At 45.5% G+C, this 19,226-nt stretch overlaps 1 protein-coding gene across 2 annotated transcripts in view; it reads right to left on the minus strand.

The window, feature by feature from the left end:
- Positions 1-19,226, minus strand: part of TMEM266 (transmembrane protein 266) — a 146,343-nt gene that overhangs the window by 29,492 nt on the left and 97,625 nt on the right. For both annotated transcript variants that reach the window (XM_056796939.1, XM_056796932.1), the window contains exon 8: positions 15,471-15,586. In XM_056796939.1, the coding sequence (XP_056652917.1) occupies positions 15,471-15,586 (116 nt within the window). The remainder of the gene's footprint in view (positions 1-15,470; positions 15,587-19,226) is intronic.

The raw sequence follows: 19,226 nt of genomic DNA on the forward strand, positions 1-19,226 counted from the left end.
ATGTACACATACATACACATCAACACATGTGTGTACATGTCTGCATGTGTGTATTAATATCTCTCTAGTGCCTGGCACATAGCTTAACAAATGTTCTCTTTTCCACCCCCCCTCCCTCCTCTCTCTCTTTGTCTGTCTCTCCTCCTCCTCTCTGTCTCTATCTCTGCATTTCTCCTTTCTCTTCTCTCCTATCTCTCTTCTCATCTTTCTCTTTCTTTCTTCTCCTCTCTGTCTGTCTCTTCATCTGTCTTTCTGTCTTTCTTTTTCTTCTCTCTCTTCTCCTTTTTTGTCTATCTTCTTTCTTCCTTCCTTCCTTCTTTCCTTCCTTCCTTCCTTCCTTCCTTCCTTCCTTCCTTCCTTCCTTCCTTCCTTCCTTCCTTCCTTCCTTCCTTCCTTCCTTTCTTTCTTTCTTTCTTTCTTTCTTTCTTTCTTTCTTTCTTTCTTTCTTTCTTTCTTTCTTTCTTTCTTTCTTTCTTTCTTTCTTTCTTTCTTTCTTTCTTTCTTTCTTCTCTCTCCTCTCTCTTTTCTCAATATCTTTCTCTCCTCTTATTCTCTCTCCCTTTTTTTCCTCATTAGCTGATCATTAAAAACTGTGGGCATATCCCTTCTCCCATCTGACCCTTCCTTTCCTTTCCAGCCATACTATTCCATGATGCAGTTGGACACACAGTCATTTCCTCCTACTCTTTCTGTCCTGTGGCTCAGCTGGTCCTTGAGTCCTGTCTTATTTTCAGCTAGAACAACAGCAAGAGCTCCCATGCATAAAGCCCTTTTTAGTTTGTAAAGCTTTACAGTTGTTATCCCATCTGAGCTCCCATCTACCCTGGCAGGTAGGTGCTGTCACGAACATCTACATTTTATAAATAGGGAAACAGGTTCAGTAAAGGTTAGGGGCACTGACCCAGGGATACAGAGCTAGGATCTGATGGGAGATTTGAACCCAAATCTTTCCTGACAGTCAGTTTAATGCTCTATCTACTAAGCCACACTGCCTTTCACTGGAGATCCCAATAGGACATGGATTATAGTGAGAGGGATGCTGCAGAGAAGATGATGTATGAGATTCCTCAAGTGTTCCTTCACTCCATGTAATTGTGCTGAATGTCTGGTGAAAAGTAGGTGTTTCATAAATGCATGTTGACTGACTGACTTCCCCAGACCAACTGGAATAGATTGTGTTGGGCAGAAGAGAAAATAACTGAACTGGGAGTCAGGAAATCTGGGTTGGAGTTCTTATCTAGCAGTGTCATGTCACATCTTTAAGCCTCAGTTTATACCTTAGTTTTTTCTTCTGTAAAATGGGTATATCTGGCTCTTGGGTGGGTTATAAGGATCAAATGGGCTAATGGCTATGGAAGGAACTTGTAACCACACATCACTACACAAGACAAAGTGATATTAATAGCGATCCTTTGAGTTTGGATGACCTGGGTGCAAATACCATCTCTGGCTGTGTGTACCTGGGGGAATTACTTAAACCCTCAAAGACATCTCTGGCAACTCTCCAGGGCCAAAGAAGTTAAAGAATACTTTCTGATCTGCATTGTTGATGCTACTTGTGTGACCCTGAGCAAGTCTCTTTGCCTCTGTTTGCCTCAGTTTCCTCATCTGTAAGATGGGGATGATAATAGCCCCCACCTCCCAGGGTTCTGCGGCTATTTGTAAAGCACTTAGTATCATGTCTGGCCTATTATAAGCCCTCCAGAAATGTTAGTTATTATTATTTGAGAATGAACATATGCCTGATTGGGAGAGCAAAAAGGATTCACCCAGTTTTGCTGGTGAGGAGCAAAACCTGTGGCCACTCTGGAAAGGGATCCCAAAGTATCTGGTGTTGGCAAACTGGGCTATTGGAAAACAGCAAAGAAACCACCCCCAAACAAGAGGCTCGGGAAGAATGAACGTGCAGCCGTAGCCCCACTTAATGCAATCCATTAGCCAATTATTTATAAACAGACAGAATGACAGGGACCACTATGGATCCACAGGGAGGCCCCCTCGTGCATTACCAGAGTGAATAGAGGTGCCATCCGTCCTGGCGCGAGCTGGACTCCGTGTATCTGAGGAGCCTCGGGAGGAGGAGGAGGAGGAGATAAATGCACTGAGCACTTCTCCTTAATGGGCCGGCCGGGAGTGTAATTGACGTGGCCTTGGATGGATCGATGGACACTTTGGCGAGATGCTTCATCGCATCTAATGGAGGAGCCGTCATTTCTGCTCCATCCTCTTAGGGCCGTCTACACAGTCGATCCAGCCCGAAAATTCATCTGCCGCTGGGACGCCATCCAATGTTTATTTCCATTACGTTCGCCATTGTTGGGAACAATAAAAAAATCAAGGGCTAGTTGCAAACTAATGATTTACAAGCAGGGTGAAGCGGAGGCCGACCTTGGCCACTTTCCATGCACTAGCAAGATGACTGGGAGTTGGATATAAATTTAAATTATTGCAAAAGGATAGCATAAGTTATTCCTCTGATAGCTAATTTTATCAGCTAAAGAGGCATGTCATTAAAGCTATCGGCTGTTTTACAAATCACTCCCCAAGTTAAAAAACTTGACTTCCCCTAGTTGAGCATTCTAATAATCAGGCTGATGAATTCCAGTTCATTTCACCAATATCTGTTAAGCACCTACTATGTGCAAGGACCTAAGCTGGTTAGGAGGACCAAGAAGCAGAAAGATGGCACCTAAAAGTCCTCAACCTTTACGAGGCCAAGGGAATGGGAGATGGACCATTCTCATCCATAAGTATAAAGTAAAATGAAAGGGTTGGATTGGTGGCTTCTGAAGTAGTCTTTAGAGAGTGGAAAGAACACTGATCTGGAGTGAGAGGAACTGAGTTCAAATCCCACCTCTGATGATTACCACTGGTGGGACTTCATGTTCCTGGGTTTCCTTTTCTTCCTCTATAAAATGAGGAGTTTGGACGGATGGTTCTTGAGGTTTCTCCTAACCCCAGATCAAAGATATCATGAACGGAGCTGTCTAGTTGGCCTACCAAATGAAGGCGCCATCTTAGCTAGCTTATGTGCACCAGATCCCTGTTCCAAACACAATATTAACAAATATTGGTGAAGCATACTTGAATTCAGTGGGGAGATTTGCCAAAAGCACCCTAGGACAATCAAGGAGGGGGAGATCTCTTTCCACTGGAGTGTAGGGAGGAAGAACCAATAAAGCTTCCAGGACAAAATGGTACCCAAGGAGGACTTTGAAAGATTTCCATGGGCGGAGATGAGAAGGGAGTGAATTTGAGTCCTGGGACATCCATCAGGAGCCCCATTCTGCCTACTCCCCCAGCTGTCGGTACCAGGAATGAACGATTTCTCTCTCCCTCAAGAGAGCTTTCTAATAATTATAGTAACAACCACTAGCATTTATTGACTACTTTAAGGTTTGTAAAGTGCTTTATAAATATGGTCTCATTTTGCTTTTATGACAACCTGGGAGGTGGGTGCTATAATGATCCCCATTTTACAGATGAGGAAATTGAGTCAGACAATGGTGAAGTGACTTGCCCAGGGGATTTTTAAAAATTTCCTTGAAGAGTGGCTATATTGCTCTAGAAGGATGTAAGCTGCTTGAAGGCAGACCCTCTTTTGTTTTGGCCCTTGTGTCTCCCCACCCCAGCAAATAAAAGAGTTGGAGGTCAGTTTGTGGATGCAGAGAGGCAGGCACAGGGAGGTCAGGGAGCAGCTCTTCATTCAGTTTGAGTGTGGAAGGAGAAAGCAGTCTGCCCTAGGACTGACACAAGTGATATCATCTGGCTTCGGTTATAAGATGAGGCACAGCCTGGTACAAGGTTGCAGCCAGGAGACCTGGGCTTGATACCAGCTGGATGTCCCTGGGCAGGGCATTGTAACCCTCCTGAGCCTGTATCCCCAACTGTAAAATGGGTATAATAATCCTTGTTCAGGATTTGGCTGTGCTTAAAGCTCAGCTCTGACACTCACTAGCTGAGTATCCATGGGCAGATCATTGTCACCTCCCTGAACCTCAGTTTTTCCATCTGTTAAGTAAGCATGATAATCCTCATCCAGGATATGACTGTGTTTGAAGGCAATTCTCACCAACCAATGTGTTCATGGGAAGATCATCATTACCTCTGGAGCCACAGTTTCCCCATCTATAAAATGGGTATAATAACCCTTGTCTGGGATGGCTGTGTAGAAAGACTTTGCAAACATCAACATGTGTCATAAATGTGACCCATGATTACATTAGACTTGCATCCCAGCTCTGATATTCGTTGTGTGCCTTTGGGGAATAATGTCACTACTGTGGTCCTCAGTTTCCCCATCTGAAAACTGGATAATGTTACCTGTAAGTTTCTTACCTCAGAGCTTATTGTGAGAGTCCAATGAGGTTGTGTGCATAAAGCACTTTGTAAACAGAAAGATGACCTAAAAACACGAGCGGTTGTTACTGTGACCCAGTTTGGGCTTTGTCCTCCCATCTGTCCTGGCTGTCAGGGGTAGGAAGGGAAGAGGGTCTAAGCGGAGAGACTCAGAATTCTTCCCTACTTGACATCTAGGGCTCAGCCCACCAGTCTTGATGGAGTCTGGTCCATGGAGCATTAATGAATCGCCTACTGTGTGCCAGGCATTGAGCTCACCACTGGGCTGAACAGAGCCAGAAATCAGCCCAGCCTCACGGAGCTCTTCATCATCTAAGACTTGGGGAGCAGAGAGCGGGTACCTCGTTCCCGGTTTGTCCAGAGGGAGAGATGCTGGGTGGGGAATTAGGACCACGGCTGAGGCCAACGGCTAAGCGCGGGACTCTGAAGTCTTCAGGCTAATTTATCGGCTGGACCCAAATCGCATTAGCCGGGACAGTCAAAGGACTGAATGCTCCAGCCTCAGATTCAGAGAGGACCTCGGGAGGCAGAGCCAAGCCAACCTGAGCCAGGACGAGCCCGGACATGGGGGGCTCTTGGCTTCCAGTGATGCTGCAGGCAGCCCTTTCCTCCAGCCACCCAGAGCCTTCCAGCCCTATCGCTCTCTGCCTTAAGGAGGCAAAATCTGATGAGCAGCCGCCATCGCCGTCGGTCTTCTGCCTCGATTTACTGCAAGGCTGGAATAAGAAATCCTTTTACCAGGGGCAGAAGCTTTGGCTCAGGGGAGAACGGTGGCTGTGGGTTGTAGAGAGCAGTAGGCAGAAAGGACTGTCTAAGGGCAGGAGAGGGGAGGGCAGGAGCACTCAGGAAAGGGAAGAGGGGCCATGGAGCTGGGACACCAGAGGCTGGATGGTGTGAGTCCACAGAGGGGCCACAAGACCCAGAGAGCAGTCTGTCGATCACCAAGGAGAGAGAGCACTGCCCTCCCACCAGGGCAGCTCCCTAGGACAAAGCTCTGGCTGTCCCGTCCTGGTTACAGCTCCACTGTGTATGGGTACCATCACCACCCTAGCCTGGTCTCTTGTCCTAACAACTCACTCCTCTGCCTCCCTCACCTCTCTCCTCCACCCACACCAGCCACAAAGTTCCAAGCCCTCATCACATCCTCCTGCCTTTCTGTCCTTCCCAAGGCTATTTTTCCAATCTCCACCAGCGCCGGCCCTGGGATTCCCTCCTGACAAATGGACCAAAGGAATACCTAGCAAGCTGCAAGGAAGAGATTGCAACACAAGATGGATTTGCAAGAAAAAGCAAGAGATGGAATTTTGATGAACCACCAATCAACAGATGGAGACCAGATTCCAATGGAATTCCAGGGGCCGTTGGGAAGCCCAGCAGCTTGAACCGACTCACTTCTTTGTGGCTGTGGGGAAGAAGCTGAAAGACAGACTTGCTCTTGCTCGATGATGACTTATTTTCCTGACAAATGGACCAAAGGAACCACTAGCAAGCTGAGCGTCTGCCTACCTTGGGGCTGCCACCGCTTCTCCTTCCCAGGCTTTCCAATGGTCTGGTTCAAGCTCCCTCCCTATCTGGAAGGGTGCCAAACTGACTGATATTGTCCCCCAATCTGGAATCCAGGATGATCTACACAGCTCTCATCACTATTCTCAGGGTCTTGGAGCTCAAGCTCTAGGGGCTCTTGAAGACCATTTAGTCGGATCCCCTTAATTTACAGAAGGGGGAAGGGAGGGAATTTCCATAACTTGTTTGTCATGTAGAGAATGAAAAACTTCAGAGGTGGGGTTTGAACCCAGATCCTCTGTCCCTGTATGTCTCCCTTCCCTTGTTCCAAATATTCTCTAAAGGCGGAGGATGATGGGATTATCACGGCTCTCATCTGGGATGCTGACATTGTGTTAGTGTTCTTGGCTGCTTAATCAAATGTTGGCTCATATTGTCATTGGAATCTCTGGTTCTGTTTCGTGAAAACTGTGGGGCACAAGATCCTCCAGGCCTTGGCACGAGCTAGGCACTTGGGGGAGAGTCTATGTTTTTACCTTCAAAGCTGTTCTTACCACTAATTCTGCCTCTATTCCAGTGAATCCTGAATTAATTGCCCACGATGTATCCTAGGAGCCTTCCAGTGCCTCTGGGATTCGTTGCCTTATGGGCTTAGTGTAGTGCGTCCATCGTCAGCCACCCCAGTCACTGGACCAGTGGACGGGTCCATTTGGGCTGTGCGGCACAGCTCCGGCGCTTGCTGCTGGTGTACGGTGTTGGCCCTGGCAGAGACCATCTGGTCCAGTGTTTGGTTTATAGATGAGCAAACCAAGCCCACAGAGGCAGAGAGGGACCCCGAGGTTCCAGATCAGCTTCTCTCTGGACCATGATGTCGTGTTCCATCTCCCAAGGCTAAATCGATCTGGGCAGCCAGCTCGGCGGCTGTCGTCCGGCTCTTTCTGGCCAGAGGCACAGCTGGGAGGGGGCTGGTACGTATGGGATGGGGCTGCTTCCCAGCCTTGTCCAACTGCTCATTGATTGCTCCCATCTGCCCTCCCTGTCCTCAGAGAGAGATGGAAAGTTTACAAAGCACGTCATGTACGTGGTCTCTGCCGAGTCTCCGAGCCAGCCTTGTGGAGTGGGAATGACTGTCTCCATTGTATAATGGAGGTAACTGTAAGTCACAGAGATTAAATCACTCTCCCAGAGCTGTGCAGTCTGTTGCAGCACTCAAATTCGAACCCAAGTTTTTGACCTTAAAAGGCAGCTGCTAGGTGGTGCGGTGGACAGGGCACCAGACCCAGGATCAGGAAGATTTGAGTTCAAATTTGGCCTTACCAGTTGTGTGACCTGGGTGAGTCACTTAACCTTGGTTGCCTCAGTTTCCCCATCTGTAAAATGAGCTGGAGAAGGAAATGGCAAACTGTGCTAGAATCTTTGCCAAGAAAATCCAACATGAAGTCACAGTTGCTCTGTCCACTATCCCATGTTGCCTCAAACAATCTAAAGAATATCCTACACCTTTTTAACCCATGACCTTCTGTTTTAGAATCAATTCTATGTATGGTTCCAAGGCAGAGGAGCCCAGAAAGGCTGGGTAACTGGGGTTAAGTGACTTGCCCAGGGTCATACAGTTAGGAAATGTCTGAGACTAGATTTGAACCCAGGACCACCTGTCTCCAGGCCTGACTCTATTCACTGAGTCACCTAAATCCTTCATTTCTGCCCTCCTTCTTCTACTACTTACTGAAAGGCCCTCTCCAGAACCTCCAAATCCTCACTATAATGCTCTTCCCTGACCACATCTTCTTCCTTCCTGACCCTGTGTCCCTTTTGCCCTTTCCTTGCTCTTCTCTACCCACCTGTATCCTGCTCATCCTTCAAGGCTCAACTCAAATGCCACCTCCTACAGGAAGTCCTCCAAATCCACTCCAGACCACATTCCTGTCAACCTTCTCTGAACATCTTTAATACTTCTCTGTAATATTCATTTGTCCCTTTTATATGTCCTAGTATGGTTAGCCATCTCCTGGGGGGGGGGGTACACATGTGCCTTGTTTTTCTAGCTAAATGCTGCATGCAGGGAATACATCCTCTACATCTTTGAATCCTCCAAAGATCCTATCCCAAGTTCTTACAGTCAGTCAATCAATAAGCCTTTATTTAAAAGTGCCTACTATGTGCCAGGCACTGAGCTAAGTTCTGGGAATACAAAGAAAAGCAGAAACAGTTCCCTGTCATAGTTCTCAATAAACACTGATTGGGTCACCCCTTCAAACATGTCCCAACCAATCTCTTTCTAGCCATTCTAGCATTACCAGGAAGACCCCACATCCTTCCTTCCCCGGGCACTGGCATTGTAGTGAGCCCCCCAAAGGAGGTGACATCCATCAAAGATGCTGTAAACCTTATAGTCAATCAACTAGAAAGCATTTTATTAAATGCTTGCTGAGTTCCCGGCACGATGTAAGCATTTTTAGGGCTAATCCGCTGGATCTATGATTTCATCAGTGTAGGAAATTCCTGGGGAGAAAGGTCCTTGCCCAGTGCTGACCAGCACTCACCCTCTATTGACTGAGAGAGTTGCTTGGGGCACTGAGGAGTTAAATACCTTCTCCAGAGACACATAGTCAACCTGTCAAAGAGCCTTCTTAAACCCAGATCTTTCACTTAACCTCCCTGGGCCTCAGTTTCTTCATCTGTAAAATGAATGGGTTGGACTGGATGGCCTCTGAGGTTTCTTCTAGCTGGAGACCATGACCTTTCTTAATAGTGCGGGCTCTTTACATATCCCCCCACTGCCTCTCACCCTTGTTATTCTTACAATGATCGTCCAACCGGTATTTTATTAAGTGTCTACTATCGGCTAGGCACCATGCTAGGCACTCAGGATGTAGAGAAAACAAAAAAGTCTGCCCTGGAGGAGCTTGCCTTCAACAGGGGGACATTCATGGAAACAGACACTACATACGTGATCATTTGAAGCCAGTGAGAGCATCATCAGAAAAGGCTCCCCAAAGGAAGTGGCATAGGAGCTGAGCCTTGATGTTGAAGCTTCATCACTTCCCACCCAGATTGCCGTACCAGCCTCCCGAGTCTTTGTCCTGCCTCGAGCCTCTCCCTACTTCAGTCCAAGGCAGACACAATGACTTGCTTTGAGCTGAGATCTGACTAAGTGACTTCCTGGAGTTTCCATAGCCTGGTCCCTGAGCTACCTCTCCAGCCTCACCTCCCCACATTGTGCTGCCCAGACAGGCTGTTCTCTGTTCTTCCCCCATGACACTCCACCTCTAGTCTTCATGCCTTTTTCTGGTCCTCTCCACGCTTGGGACTCTCTCCCTTCTGCCCTTGACCTCCGAGAATCCCTCTTTTCCTTTAAGATGCAGCTTGGACACTGTCTTCTGCTTCTTCCAATCACTAGTGCCCTTCCTCTCCCCACTAACCCATGACTTAACTACTTTTCCTATGTTCATTCATATTGATACTGAGCTTTCCCCAACAATGAAACATGGCAGCCAAGAGAAACACTGTATTTCTGCTGTTCTTCTGGCTCCTTCCCATCAGCCTCGAGCCATGTTCTGGGCTCCCTCATTCTAAAATCTTCTCTCCATGACCCCATCTCGCTAACATTTCTTGCCTCAATGGGCCACCTTCTCTAAAGAGGAGTTTCCCAACCTTTCTCCTTCTTCCTCTGCATTGTCCCTCTCTGCACTCTCTGTAACCCTTTCCCCTGATGGATCTCCACACTTGAAGGTCTTCCTTCCCAGCTGCCAAAGCCAAAGGCTCTTTTTCAGCCATCCTCCTCGATCGCTCTGCAGGATCTGAAGTTGGTGGCTGCACCTTCCTTCCAATGTGTCTGCTCTCTTGGCCTCAGAGACATCATATTCTATTGGTTCTCCCCTTTCCTCTCTAACTGCCCCATAGTTGTCTTCTTTATTGCTTGGCTGTATTTCATAAAGCGTTGACCAACCTTGATGCCAGAAAGTTTAGATCTCATTCTCCCTCCATTCCCCAGATTTGCAGGTGGGCACCAGCTGGGTGGTACAGTGGATAGAGCACCAGACCTGGAGTCAGGAAGACCTGAGTTCAAATCTGTCCACAGATGCTTACTAGCTGGGTGACTCTGAGCAAGTAACTTAATCCTGTTTGCCTCAGTTCTCTCATCCATAAAATAAGCCGGAGAAGGAAATGGTAAACCATTCCATTATCTTTGCCAAGAAAAGCCTAAATGAGGTCACAAGTCTTTAGTCACATGACTAAAAAAACCGTACAATAACAACCACCAGCACAGTCATAGGAGCCTGAGGATGATAGCAAGAGGGCATTTGTGTTACATGATGGCAAAAACTAGGGAGGCACAGGAATCACTGGTTGTCTTGGGGTGGAAGAGCCCCCCCCAGATGTTGGCCCCCTGGGACAAAGCCCTATTTGCCCCAATATGACTCCAGTGTCCTATTTAAATCTTGGCTATCTCCTTTAACTGCCATCAGTTTACTTTGCATGCAATAGGTGCTTAATGAATGTTTGTTGGGAACATAAGCTCCTTGAGGGCAGGAACTTGACCCAGTACTTGGAACATAATATGTATTTAATAGATACTTGTTGATTAATTATCCGATGGGGTTAGGAAAGAGGAAACCTTTCAATAGAGCCTCCCACTTCATGCAAAATCTAATTTTGAAAAATAGTATCTCCCCTCCTTTCCAGATCCTCTTCCTCACAGGCCAGGGGTATGGGTATCTTTGGACAGAGGGCACAGCTTTTCTTAATTTTGTGTAAAAAGATGTGATAGATTCTTCATGTGTGAGACAGGGTAGTATCATGGAAAGAACACTTGATTTTTGAGTCAGAACTTTAGTTTTCTCATCTGTAAAATGGGGCCACTATCTTTTCCCTAACCTACTTTCCATGTGGTCTTGAGAAACAAATAGGATAATGGATACAAGGGATTTAGAAAGCCAAAGAGACTTGATGCGTGAAGGCACAGAAGATGGGATGACAACTTCCCAACTGGCTCCATTTCCACCTGGAGAAGCTATCATCCTTCTGGTACACCTTGGCAGACAGCCTTTGGGGGTTGCCTTACTGGAGGAAATTCTTGCCCAGTTGGCCAGTCCTTTAAGTACTTAGCTGATCCAGATCTCCTATGCCCTTTCTTCACCTGGACTTGAACTCTTGGCTTGGTAGGACCAACTGGAGTTGGTCTTCTGTTATACTGGCATCACCACCAAGACACACTGGAGTCACTTCTATGCACAAGGAAGACTTCACTAAATTACTACTATCAGCTGGTCCAGGGCTATGATTTTGTTGCTGGGGGCTGGCAGCAGTGAAGGGGAGAATCATTCATTAAGCACCATCTTTGTGCCAGGCTGATTGAGGTACTTATCTCCTTCCTCCCATTCAACAGTATTTCAGGGTTCCCTACTTGGGCTTCTTCGACTCTGCCACTCTCAGGGCACAGGGGACCCCTGCTCTACATGACCCTGGCTGGCATTTCCCAGCATCCCATTTTCTGTCTCCTGATCCAAATGGAATGGGGATGAGTAGTCCTTCGAGGGAGCTGCTTTTATAATTATTATTGTTATCTTCATCTTGTCTTTTTCTATGGGGCTCAGATAAAAATGGGACAAACCTCCACCTTCTTCTCAGAGAATCATAGAATAGCAGAATTTGAGAGCTGGAAGGGACTTTAGTCCAATCTATATACACATACACCAGATTTCCTCTTCCTCCTCTTCCTCCTCCTCCTCCTCCTCCTTTTTCCTTCTTCCTCCTCCTCTTTCCTTCTTCCTCCTCCTTCCTCTTCCTCTATCGTCATTACTAGTCCCACTACTCTTCCTCCTCCTATTATTACCACGGGCACTTCTTCTGAGGCTCCTCCATCGAGGCAGACTATAACACAGAAGCAGCCTTGCCAATTTTCTCCTTTTCTGTCTCTTCCAAGATGAGTGTGGCTTTGAGTGTTTTTTAAATTATGAAGGTTTGTTCCCATTTATTGCTTTTCCAGATGTCACTCTTTAGGGAAAACCTGTCTCTCTTTATTGGCTTTTTCCTGAGTTGATTCTATACAATTTACCTCTGCTTGAAATATGCCCACATAGATAAAGACCACAGAACTGCTGCTTGACAGAGCCAGAAGGGCCCTTAGTGGGACAGTACAGAATCTCTGGAATCCCTGCACCTGGGTTTGAATCCCACCTCTGACGTCCACTTACCTGTAAGACTTTGTATAAGTCGCTTCACCTCATTGAGACTCAGTTTCTCCATTTGTATAATTTGGACTAGGTGGTCCCTTAGAGATCTGATGGGCATTGGCACATGAGGAAACTCAGCCTCAGAGAGGAGAAGGGCTTTTTTCAAGGTCATATCGCTCATAAATGGCAGAGTGAGAATTCGAACCCAGGTCTCCCAACGTCAAGCCCAGGGCTCCACATCAAAAGAAAAGAGGGCCAAAAGCAAGGGCCATGAGGGAGGCATTGGGATTGGAGATATTTCAGACATATTGGGAGCTTCTTTTCTCATAGCTATTTGTGCCACGAATGGGACTTTACTCGAGCTGACAACCTGTTCCCTGCAGAATTCTGAAGCTGTTAATTTATGGAGGGAAGATGCGCTGCTCGTGGTGACATCTCCTCCGCTGTTCATGGCAGCAAATGAGGGTGTTTACCTCGAATGGTAGCTCAGACCGACATCTGCTTGGCTCCAATTCAAGGCCTCTCCAGACTGGGGGAATTTATGATCCCTTGTTTGCTGCTAGGACATGCTGTGTACAATCGTCCTTGGCTGTTTCCAAGGGCTGCGGTTTCAGCAGCTCTGGGCTCCCTCTACCGTCTTCCAGAGCTCTGGTAGCTGGAAACACGGGCTTCTGGGGCCCCCGTCATGGGGTGTGCTGGTCCTCGGGTGCTCGGACGTCATGCCAGTGGAGGCAGAATAGTTCAGGGTCTTTGCTCTGCTCCAAAGAACCTTGGAGACATCCTCCACTCCACTGATGCTGAGATGAGTCCTCAAGGGCACATAAGACTGGAGTCAGAAGTCTAGTCTAACCTGATCTTCTTTAGTCTGACCATTCCCTTATACAGATGAGAAAACTGAGGTTCAGAGAGAGAGAAGAAGGGACTGAAGGTATCATGTAAGGAAGTAGAAGGAGAGCTAGGATTTGAACTCGGCTCTTCTGACTCTGTGGCTAAAATTCATCTACTCTTTTTTTTCTATACCGTGACTTGAAGTGGGATCTCCAAGTCTGGTATTCTTTCTGCTGAGTCCTAGGGAATCCCATGAAAGTTATGGTGGCCAATCCAATCCATACAATGGCCAACCGTGATTCCAAAGCTCATCATGAAGCAGGCTAGCTACTTCCTGAGAGGGAAGGGATGGACTCGGTACAGATTGGGAGATTTTTCTTCTTTTGGATGTAACCAATGGGGGAAATATTTTTGTTTTTGTTTGTTCTTGCACATCTAGGCATATTCTTCCTTTTTTTAATTGTGTGTGGGTAGGGAAATGGGAGGGAGAAGGTGGATTTTCACCCATTAAAAATAAATTCTCTTCATTTATTTTAGACAAATAAAAAAAGTCTTGTGTTCTAAAATGATGTTAACGATGTGGTCTGTTCTAAGGAGGGGATTTCTCTGCAGTAACTGTAGCCTTTTGTCCTTCTCTTGTTCTTTCCCTCTCTGACTGGAAGACCTGATTTGAATATCTAAGAGATTCATTCATTCAGTGAATACTTATTGAGCACCTACTAAGCATAAGATACTGGGCTAAGGGTAGCAACATGATTTCTCTAAGGTGACATAGCATATAAGGCAGCTAGGTGGCATCACAGTGGAGTCCGAAATGCTCATCTTCCCGAGTTCAAATCCTGCCTCAGACATTTACTAGCTTTGTGACCCTGGACTAGGCACTTAACCCTGTAGGTCTCAGTTTCCTCATCTATAAACAGCTGGAGAAGGAAATGGCCAACCACTCCAGTATCTTTGCCAAGAAAATCCCAATGGGGCCATGAAGAGGTGGACAATATTATGTATGTCATAGGCTTTGTAAAGCTCCAAATACGTCATCATTGCCATCACTATCACCACCACCACCATCATTATCATTATTAATTACTGTGTAGCAGAGAAACTTCAGTTGTCATTCCTGCTCCTGATCCAGGAATGCTTCTGATTTTCCCAGAGAGTACGAGAGTCAGTGCATGCATCTAAGAGGCGCCAGGGGTGCGGGCTTGGGGAGGGGGTCCCTTCCTGCCTTCCTTGACCAGGGCAGCCCCATCATCCTCAGATACATGAGACACATGGACAGATGAGAAAGTACATTTCAAGGTCCAGCTCAAGTCCCATTTCTTTCATGGATCTGCTTTTCCCCATCTTGCCTTTCCCAGAGATCATTGCTTCCTCAGAGCTCCTTCAGGGCTTATCATCTGTGCCATTCATAAAACCATAGAAGGAGACTCAGAGCAGGAAGGGACCTCAGGGGTCAGCCAGCCCAACCCACCCATTTGTGTCGTGGGTCCCCTTTTAGACTTTGGATCCATCTTTGAGTTCTCCATTGAATGCCTAGAAAATATTAGGGGTTCAGGCACCGTCGAGTGGTGAATTGAGACTTTGTCTTAGAGATGCTAAATCTCTCTTAGACAGATGTTGAAGGGAACTGGGAGCCTCTCCGAGAACTTGACTGGCCTCTGCACAAAGAGGCTGGCATGGCATAAAGAAGGTTGATCTGGGAGTCACAAAATGGGTGGCTGAGCTTCAGTTCCGCCATTCTCTGGCAAGTCATTCCCCCTCTCTGGCCCATTTACTTCTCTGTGACAGAATGTGAGAAGTGATTATCTTTGTGATCAAAGGATCACAGAGCCTAGATTTGTAGAGGAGCAAGCACAGGGGTCCTTCAATCCAATATCTTTACTTCACAGATGACAGAACTGACTATTAAGCAATTTGTCCAGTCACACAGTTATGAAATGTTTCCTGACCTCTAAGTCCACTCTTTTATGCCTCTCTCGGTTGCCTCCTGACTTTCATATTCTAAGTTCTAAGGTCCTTTCCAGCTATGACATTCTGTGTTCTAAGGTTCCTCCTAGTTTTGACATTTTGTGTTCTAGGGTCATATTCTATGTTCTAAGTTCCCTCCTAGCTGTGACATTCTAGGTTCTAAGATCCCTCCCAGCTATGACATTTTCAGGTGTAAGTTTCCTTCCAGTTTTGACATTTTGTGTTCTAGGGTCATATTCTATGTTCTAAGTTCCCTCCTAGCTGTGACATTCTAGGTTCTAAGATCCCTCCCAGCTATGACATTTTCAGATGTAAGTTTCCTTCCAGTTTTGACATTTTGTGTTCTAGGGTCATATTCTATGTTCTAAGTTCCCTCCTAGCTGTGACATTTTAGGTTCTAAGATCTCTCCCAGCTATGACATTTTCAGGTGTAAGTTTCCTTCCAGTTTTGACATTTTGTGTTCTAGGGTCATATTCTATGTTCTAAGTTCCCTCCTAGCTGTGACATTCCTCTCATTTCTGACAGTCCATGTTCTAAGACTCTTTCTATACCCCTAATAGTCTAGGCTTCTAGAATCAAGCTTCTTGGGCAAAGACCCAGCCAGAGTAAAACAAAACAACCCATGGGTGCCTTACCCCTTGCTCCTGGCAAATCTGTGTTAGCCTTTCCAGCTGCTCATCTTGGATGACTTTGGCTTTCTCATACTGCTGAATGACCATCTCCAGTTCCACCTTCACAGGCAGGACATAAGCTGAAAGAAAAGAGACAACCATTTAATAAGCACAATGGTGAAGGCTGGCACCTTCAGGGAGCTCGACCCTCTGTCCTTCCCTGGTCACATCTGGCCTGAAGACACCAAAGGGCAGGGCAGCTTGAATCTTGCGCTCCTGCTTCTTCGAGGGGAAGGTTGGTGGCTCCTCAAAGGCTCCTAGAAGATGCAACTAGTGCAAATTGGTCATAGAACCAATTCTTAGAACTTAGAATAAGTTCTTAGAACCAATCCAGGAACACTGGACTGTTTACCTTAGGCTTTCCAAATGGCTTGAGAAGGCTGTTGGGTTTGCCACAATCGAACTCCTGTTAACTTATACCCTGTTCAGGGCTGTGTGTAGACTCGGGAGACATGGGTTTGAATCCTGCCCCTGACCCTTACTAGTCATGTGACTCTGGGAAAGTCCCATAAAACAATGTCTCTATGCCTCAGTTTCTGCATTTGTGAAATGAAGATAATAATGGCTCCTACCTCATAGGGTTATTGTGAGGATCAAATGAGATAACACATATAAAAAGCTCTTTACAAGCCTTAAAGCATTATATAAGTGTTAGTTATTATTACTGTTAGTTGTACAAACACAGGGTGGCCATTGTACCTTTTAAGACTTGGTTTTCATATCTGTAGAATGGGGATAACAGTAAAACTAATTCACTCAGGTTCTATCAAATTGGAATTGCTGCCATCTTGTTTTCATTCTCTCCATTATGATCAGATATTAAGCCATTCTGTCAATGATGTTGGATATTATCATTACTCAGCTAAAGAGAGGGAAAAGAATAAGCATTTATATAGTACCTACTATATGCCAGGTACCATACTAAATGCTTTTATAAATATTAAATTATCAGATCCTCACAAAGTCCCAAGAGGTAGGTGCTATAATTGCTCCATTTTTACACATGGGGAAACTAAGGCAAACAAGGGTGAAATGACTTATCCAGGGTCACAGAACTAGTAAGTGGATGAGGCTGGGTTTGAATTTAGGTCTTCCTGACTCTTAGTGCTTTCTCCATGGAAGAAGAGATCTAAATTGCTCTAAACATCTCCATTCTTTTGCTCACCACCACCCAGGATGTCTATGTTCCTTCTGCAAACTGAAAAGCCCAAACCTTCCTTATCTTCATTAAAAATGCCAGTCATTTCCCTCACTAGTGCATTGTCCTCCTAAGGCTTCATAACTTCATCCTTGTCTATTTCTTTTCTAGCTACTCTAGACTTGGTACATCCTGAACCCAGAATCCCCCAGCCATCAGCCTTCACTCACTCAGGTTTTCTTATTGCTGAAGTTCTGGGCTTTAGGGGGACATGGCAGAGGTCTCCCATTATCTGATGGTCTGCATGTGCAAGGGGGATTGGACTTGTTCTGCTAATGCCTCCCTCACCCAATTAAGTGATATAGTTCTTGTATATCGACTTCTGCATGTGTATGGAGACAGAATGGAAGCCCCATTAAGGAAAGGACTGTTTATCTGTGGTACTGAATCTCTTGTGATCGGCACATGTCAAGAGCTCAAGAAATGCTTATTGATCGACTTATTGGTCCCTTGACTGGCAGAACTAGGAAGCAATGGATGGGAGTTGCAAGCAGGTACATTCTAGCCTGGTGTAAGGGAATCCTTCCTAACAATTAGAGCTATGCCAAAGTAGAATTCAGCCCTGGAATTCACTTCCTCTATATAGTACGTACTATGTGCCAGTTCCTCCATTGTTCCTCCATTGAAGAAGGGCATCCTTGCCTCGTTCCTTTCTAGGCTGCATTTTGGATTTCCCCTTCCATCTCCCATGCCTCCCTCCACAATTCCCAACCCTGGTTTTCTTTAATATTTTGTTTTCCCTTTTTAGAATGTAAGCTCCTTGAGAACAGGGATAGCCTTTCTTAGCAAAGTGCTGGCATATACTCAGTACTTAAAAATTTCTGTTGAATGAAAGGATGAATGAATAGAATGGACAACCTTGAGCAGTCAGAGATGCTTCCTCATTGGAGGGCTTCAGACAAAGTCAGGATGACTATCTGTTAGGGCAATTATAGAAGAGCTTCTAGGAAAGCTCTGTCTACACTATATAGAAATATTGATATGTAAACATATATATGTAATACCTTAAAATATTTGTGGAGGCATTTTTCATGGTGACAAGAACAGGAAACAAAGCTAGTGCCAATTGTTTGGGGAACAGCCAATTAAATTGTGGAACATGAATAAAATGGAATGTTGTTTTGCCCTGATAAATGACCAGCACTGATAAATGGCCATGGAGAAGCATGAAAAGATTTACAAAACTGATGCAAAGCCAAGTCAACAGAACCAGGAAGATGATAGATACACAATGGTTCTGACAAGCACAAAACAAGTTGTAATTAAATGCTGCAAAAGTATATAAAGGACAATCTTGGCCTCAAAGAAGAGATGTAAGAAGACATCTCCTCCTCCTTTGGAGAGGCAGAGACCCATGAGCATCAATATAGAGAATATCAGTTTTATTGTAGTGCATTGATAGGTTTTGCTGAACCTTTCTCCATTTGAAGGAAGGCTTAGAGGGGATGGAAATAAAAAATGTCAATAAACTTTATTATTTCATTTTAAATTATGTTAAATAAATATATCAGATAAGTTTATATTTTAAATAAATTGTTAAATTATTAATTTGTTAAAATTGTTAAATTTATTTAAATCTATTTCAAATTTGTTATTATTATTTTAATTTTTTTAAAGAAGGGATTCTTGTCCAGGGATTGGATGGATAAGATGACCTACAAGTTTTTCCAGCTCTCATTCTCTCTTGTTCTTGATTAATCTGCATGACCAGGCTTCCAAGCATCCCCTCTGGTTACTGATGCCTTTTTGGTTCCCTAGGAAGGACACAGCAAGGCTGCCCCTTCGTGTGTGCTTGGATTAACAGCAGGTTCACTTAGTGTATCTTTTTACCAGGAATCTTCAAGAGGGGCAGGGATGTCAGGGGGAGAAAGTGAAAGGCACATCTGGGAAGAGTGGTCAAGATGAGAGCTGTTATCTTCCATTAGTGTCTAAGCATCCATCTGGGCACAGCAGGTGTAGGAGATGCGGGATGCAGAGTTCTGGCTCCCTGAGGAGTTGTCATGGTGATGGGCTGGCTGAGAGAGGTCGAATAGGACTGGGGCCATCAGGGAGGCAGTGGAGTTCAGCTGAAGGAATCCTGGACTCAGCCTCGGGAAGCCTAATTGTCAGCCTTAGTTCTTGTGTTTACCAGCTGTGGGCAAGCATCTACTGTGTGCCAGGCACTGACCAAGCATCGTACAAACATCTTATTTGATCCTCCCAACAGCTCTGGGAGGTAGTTGCTGTTATTGTTCTCAGTTTACATTTGAGGAAACTGAGGCAGACAGGATAAGTGACTTGCCTAGAGTTACATAGCCAGTGAGTTTCAAAGGCTAGATTTACTGGCTCCAAGCCTCATCCTCTAGCTACTTGGCTACTTCTTTCTAACACTCAATTTCTTCCTTTAGAAAATGGGGACAATCAAGCTTGTAATCCCTAATAGGTTTGTAGACACATAGATTTTGAGTCTGAAGGGGCTTTAGAGATGTTAGAGTCCAACTTCTCATTTTAGATATGAAGAAACTGGGGCCCAGAGAGATTAA

The sequence above is a fragment of the Monodelphis domestica genome, chromosome 1, assembly GCF_027887165.1.
Source record: "Monodelphis domestica isolate mMonDom1 chromosome 1, mMonDom1.pri, whole genome shotgun sequence".
Classification (NCBI taxonomy): Eukaryota; Metazoa; Chordata; class Mammalia; order Didelphimorphia; family Didelphidae; genus Monodelphis; species Monodelphis domestica.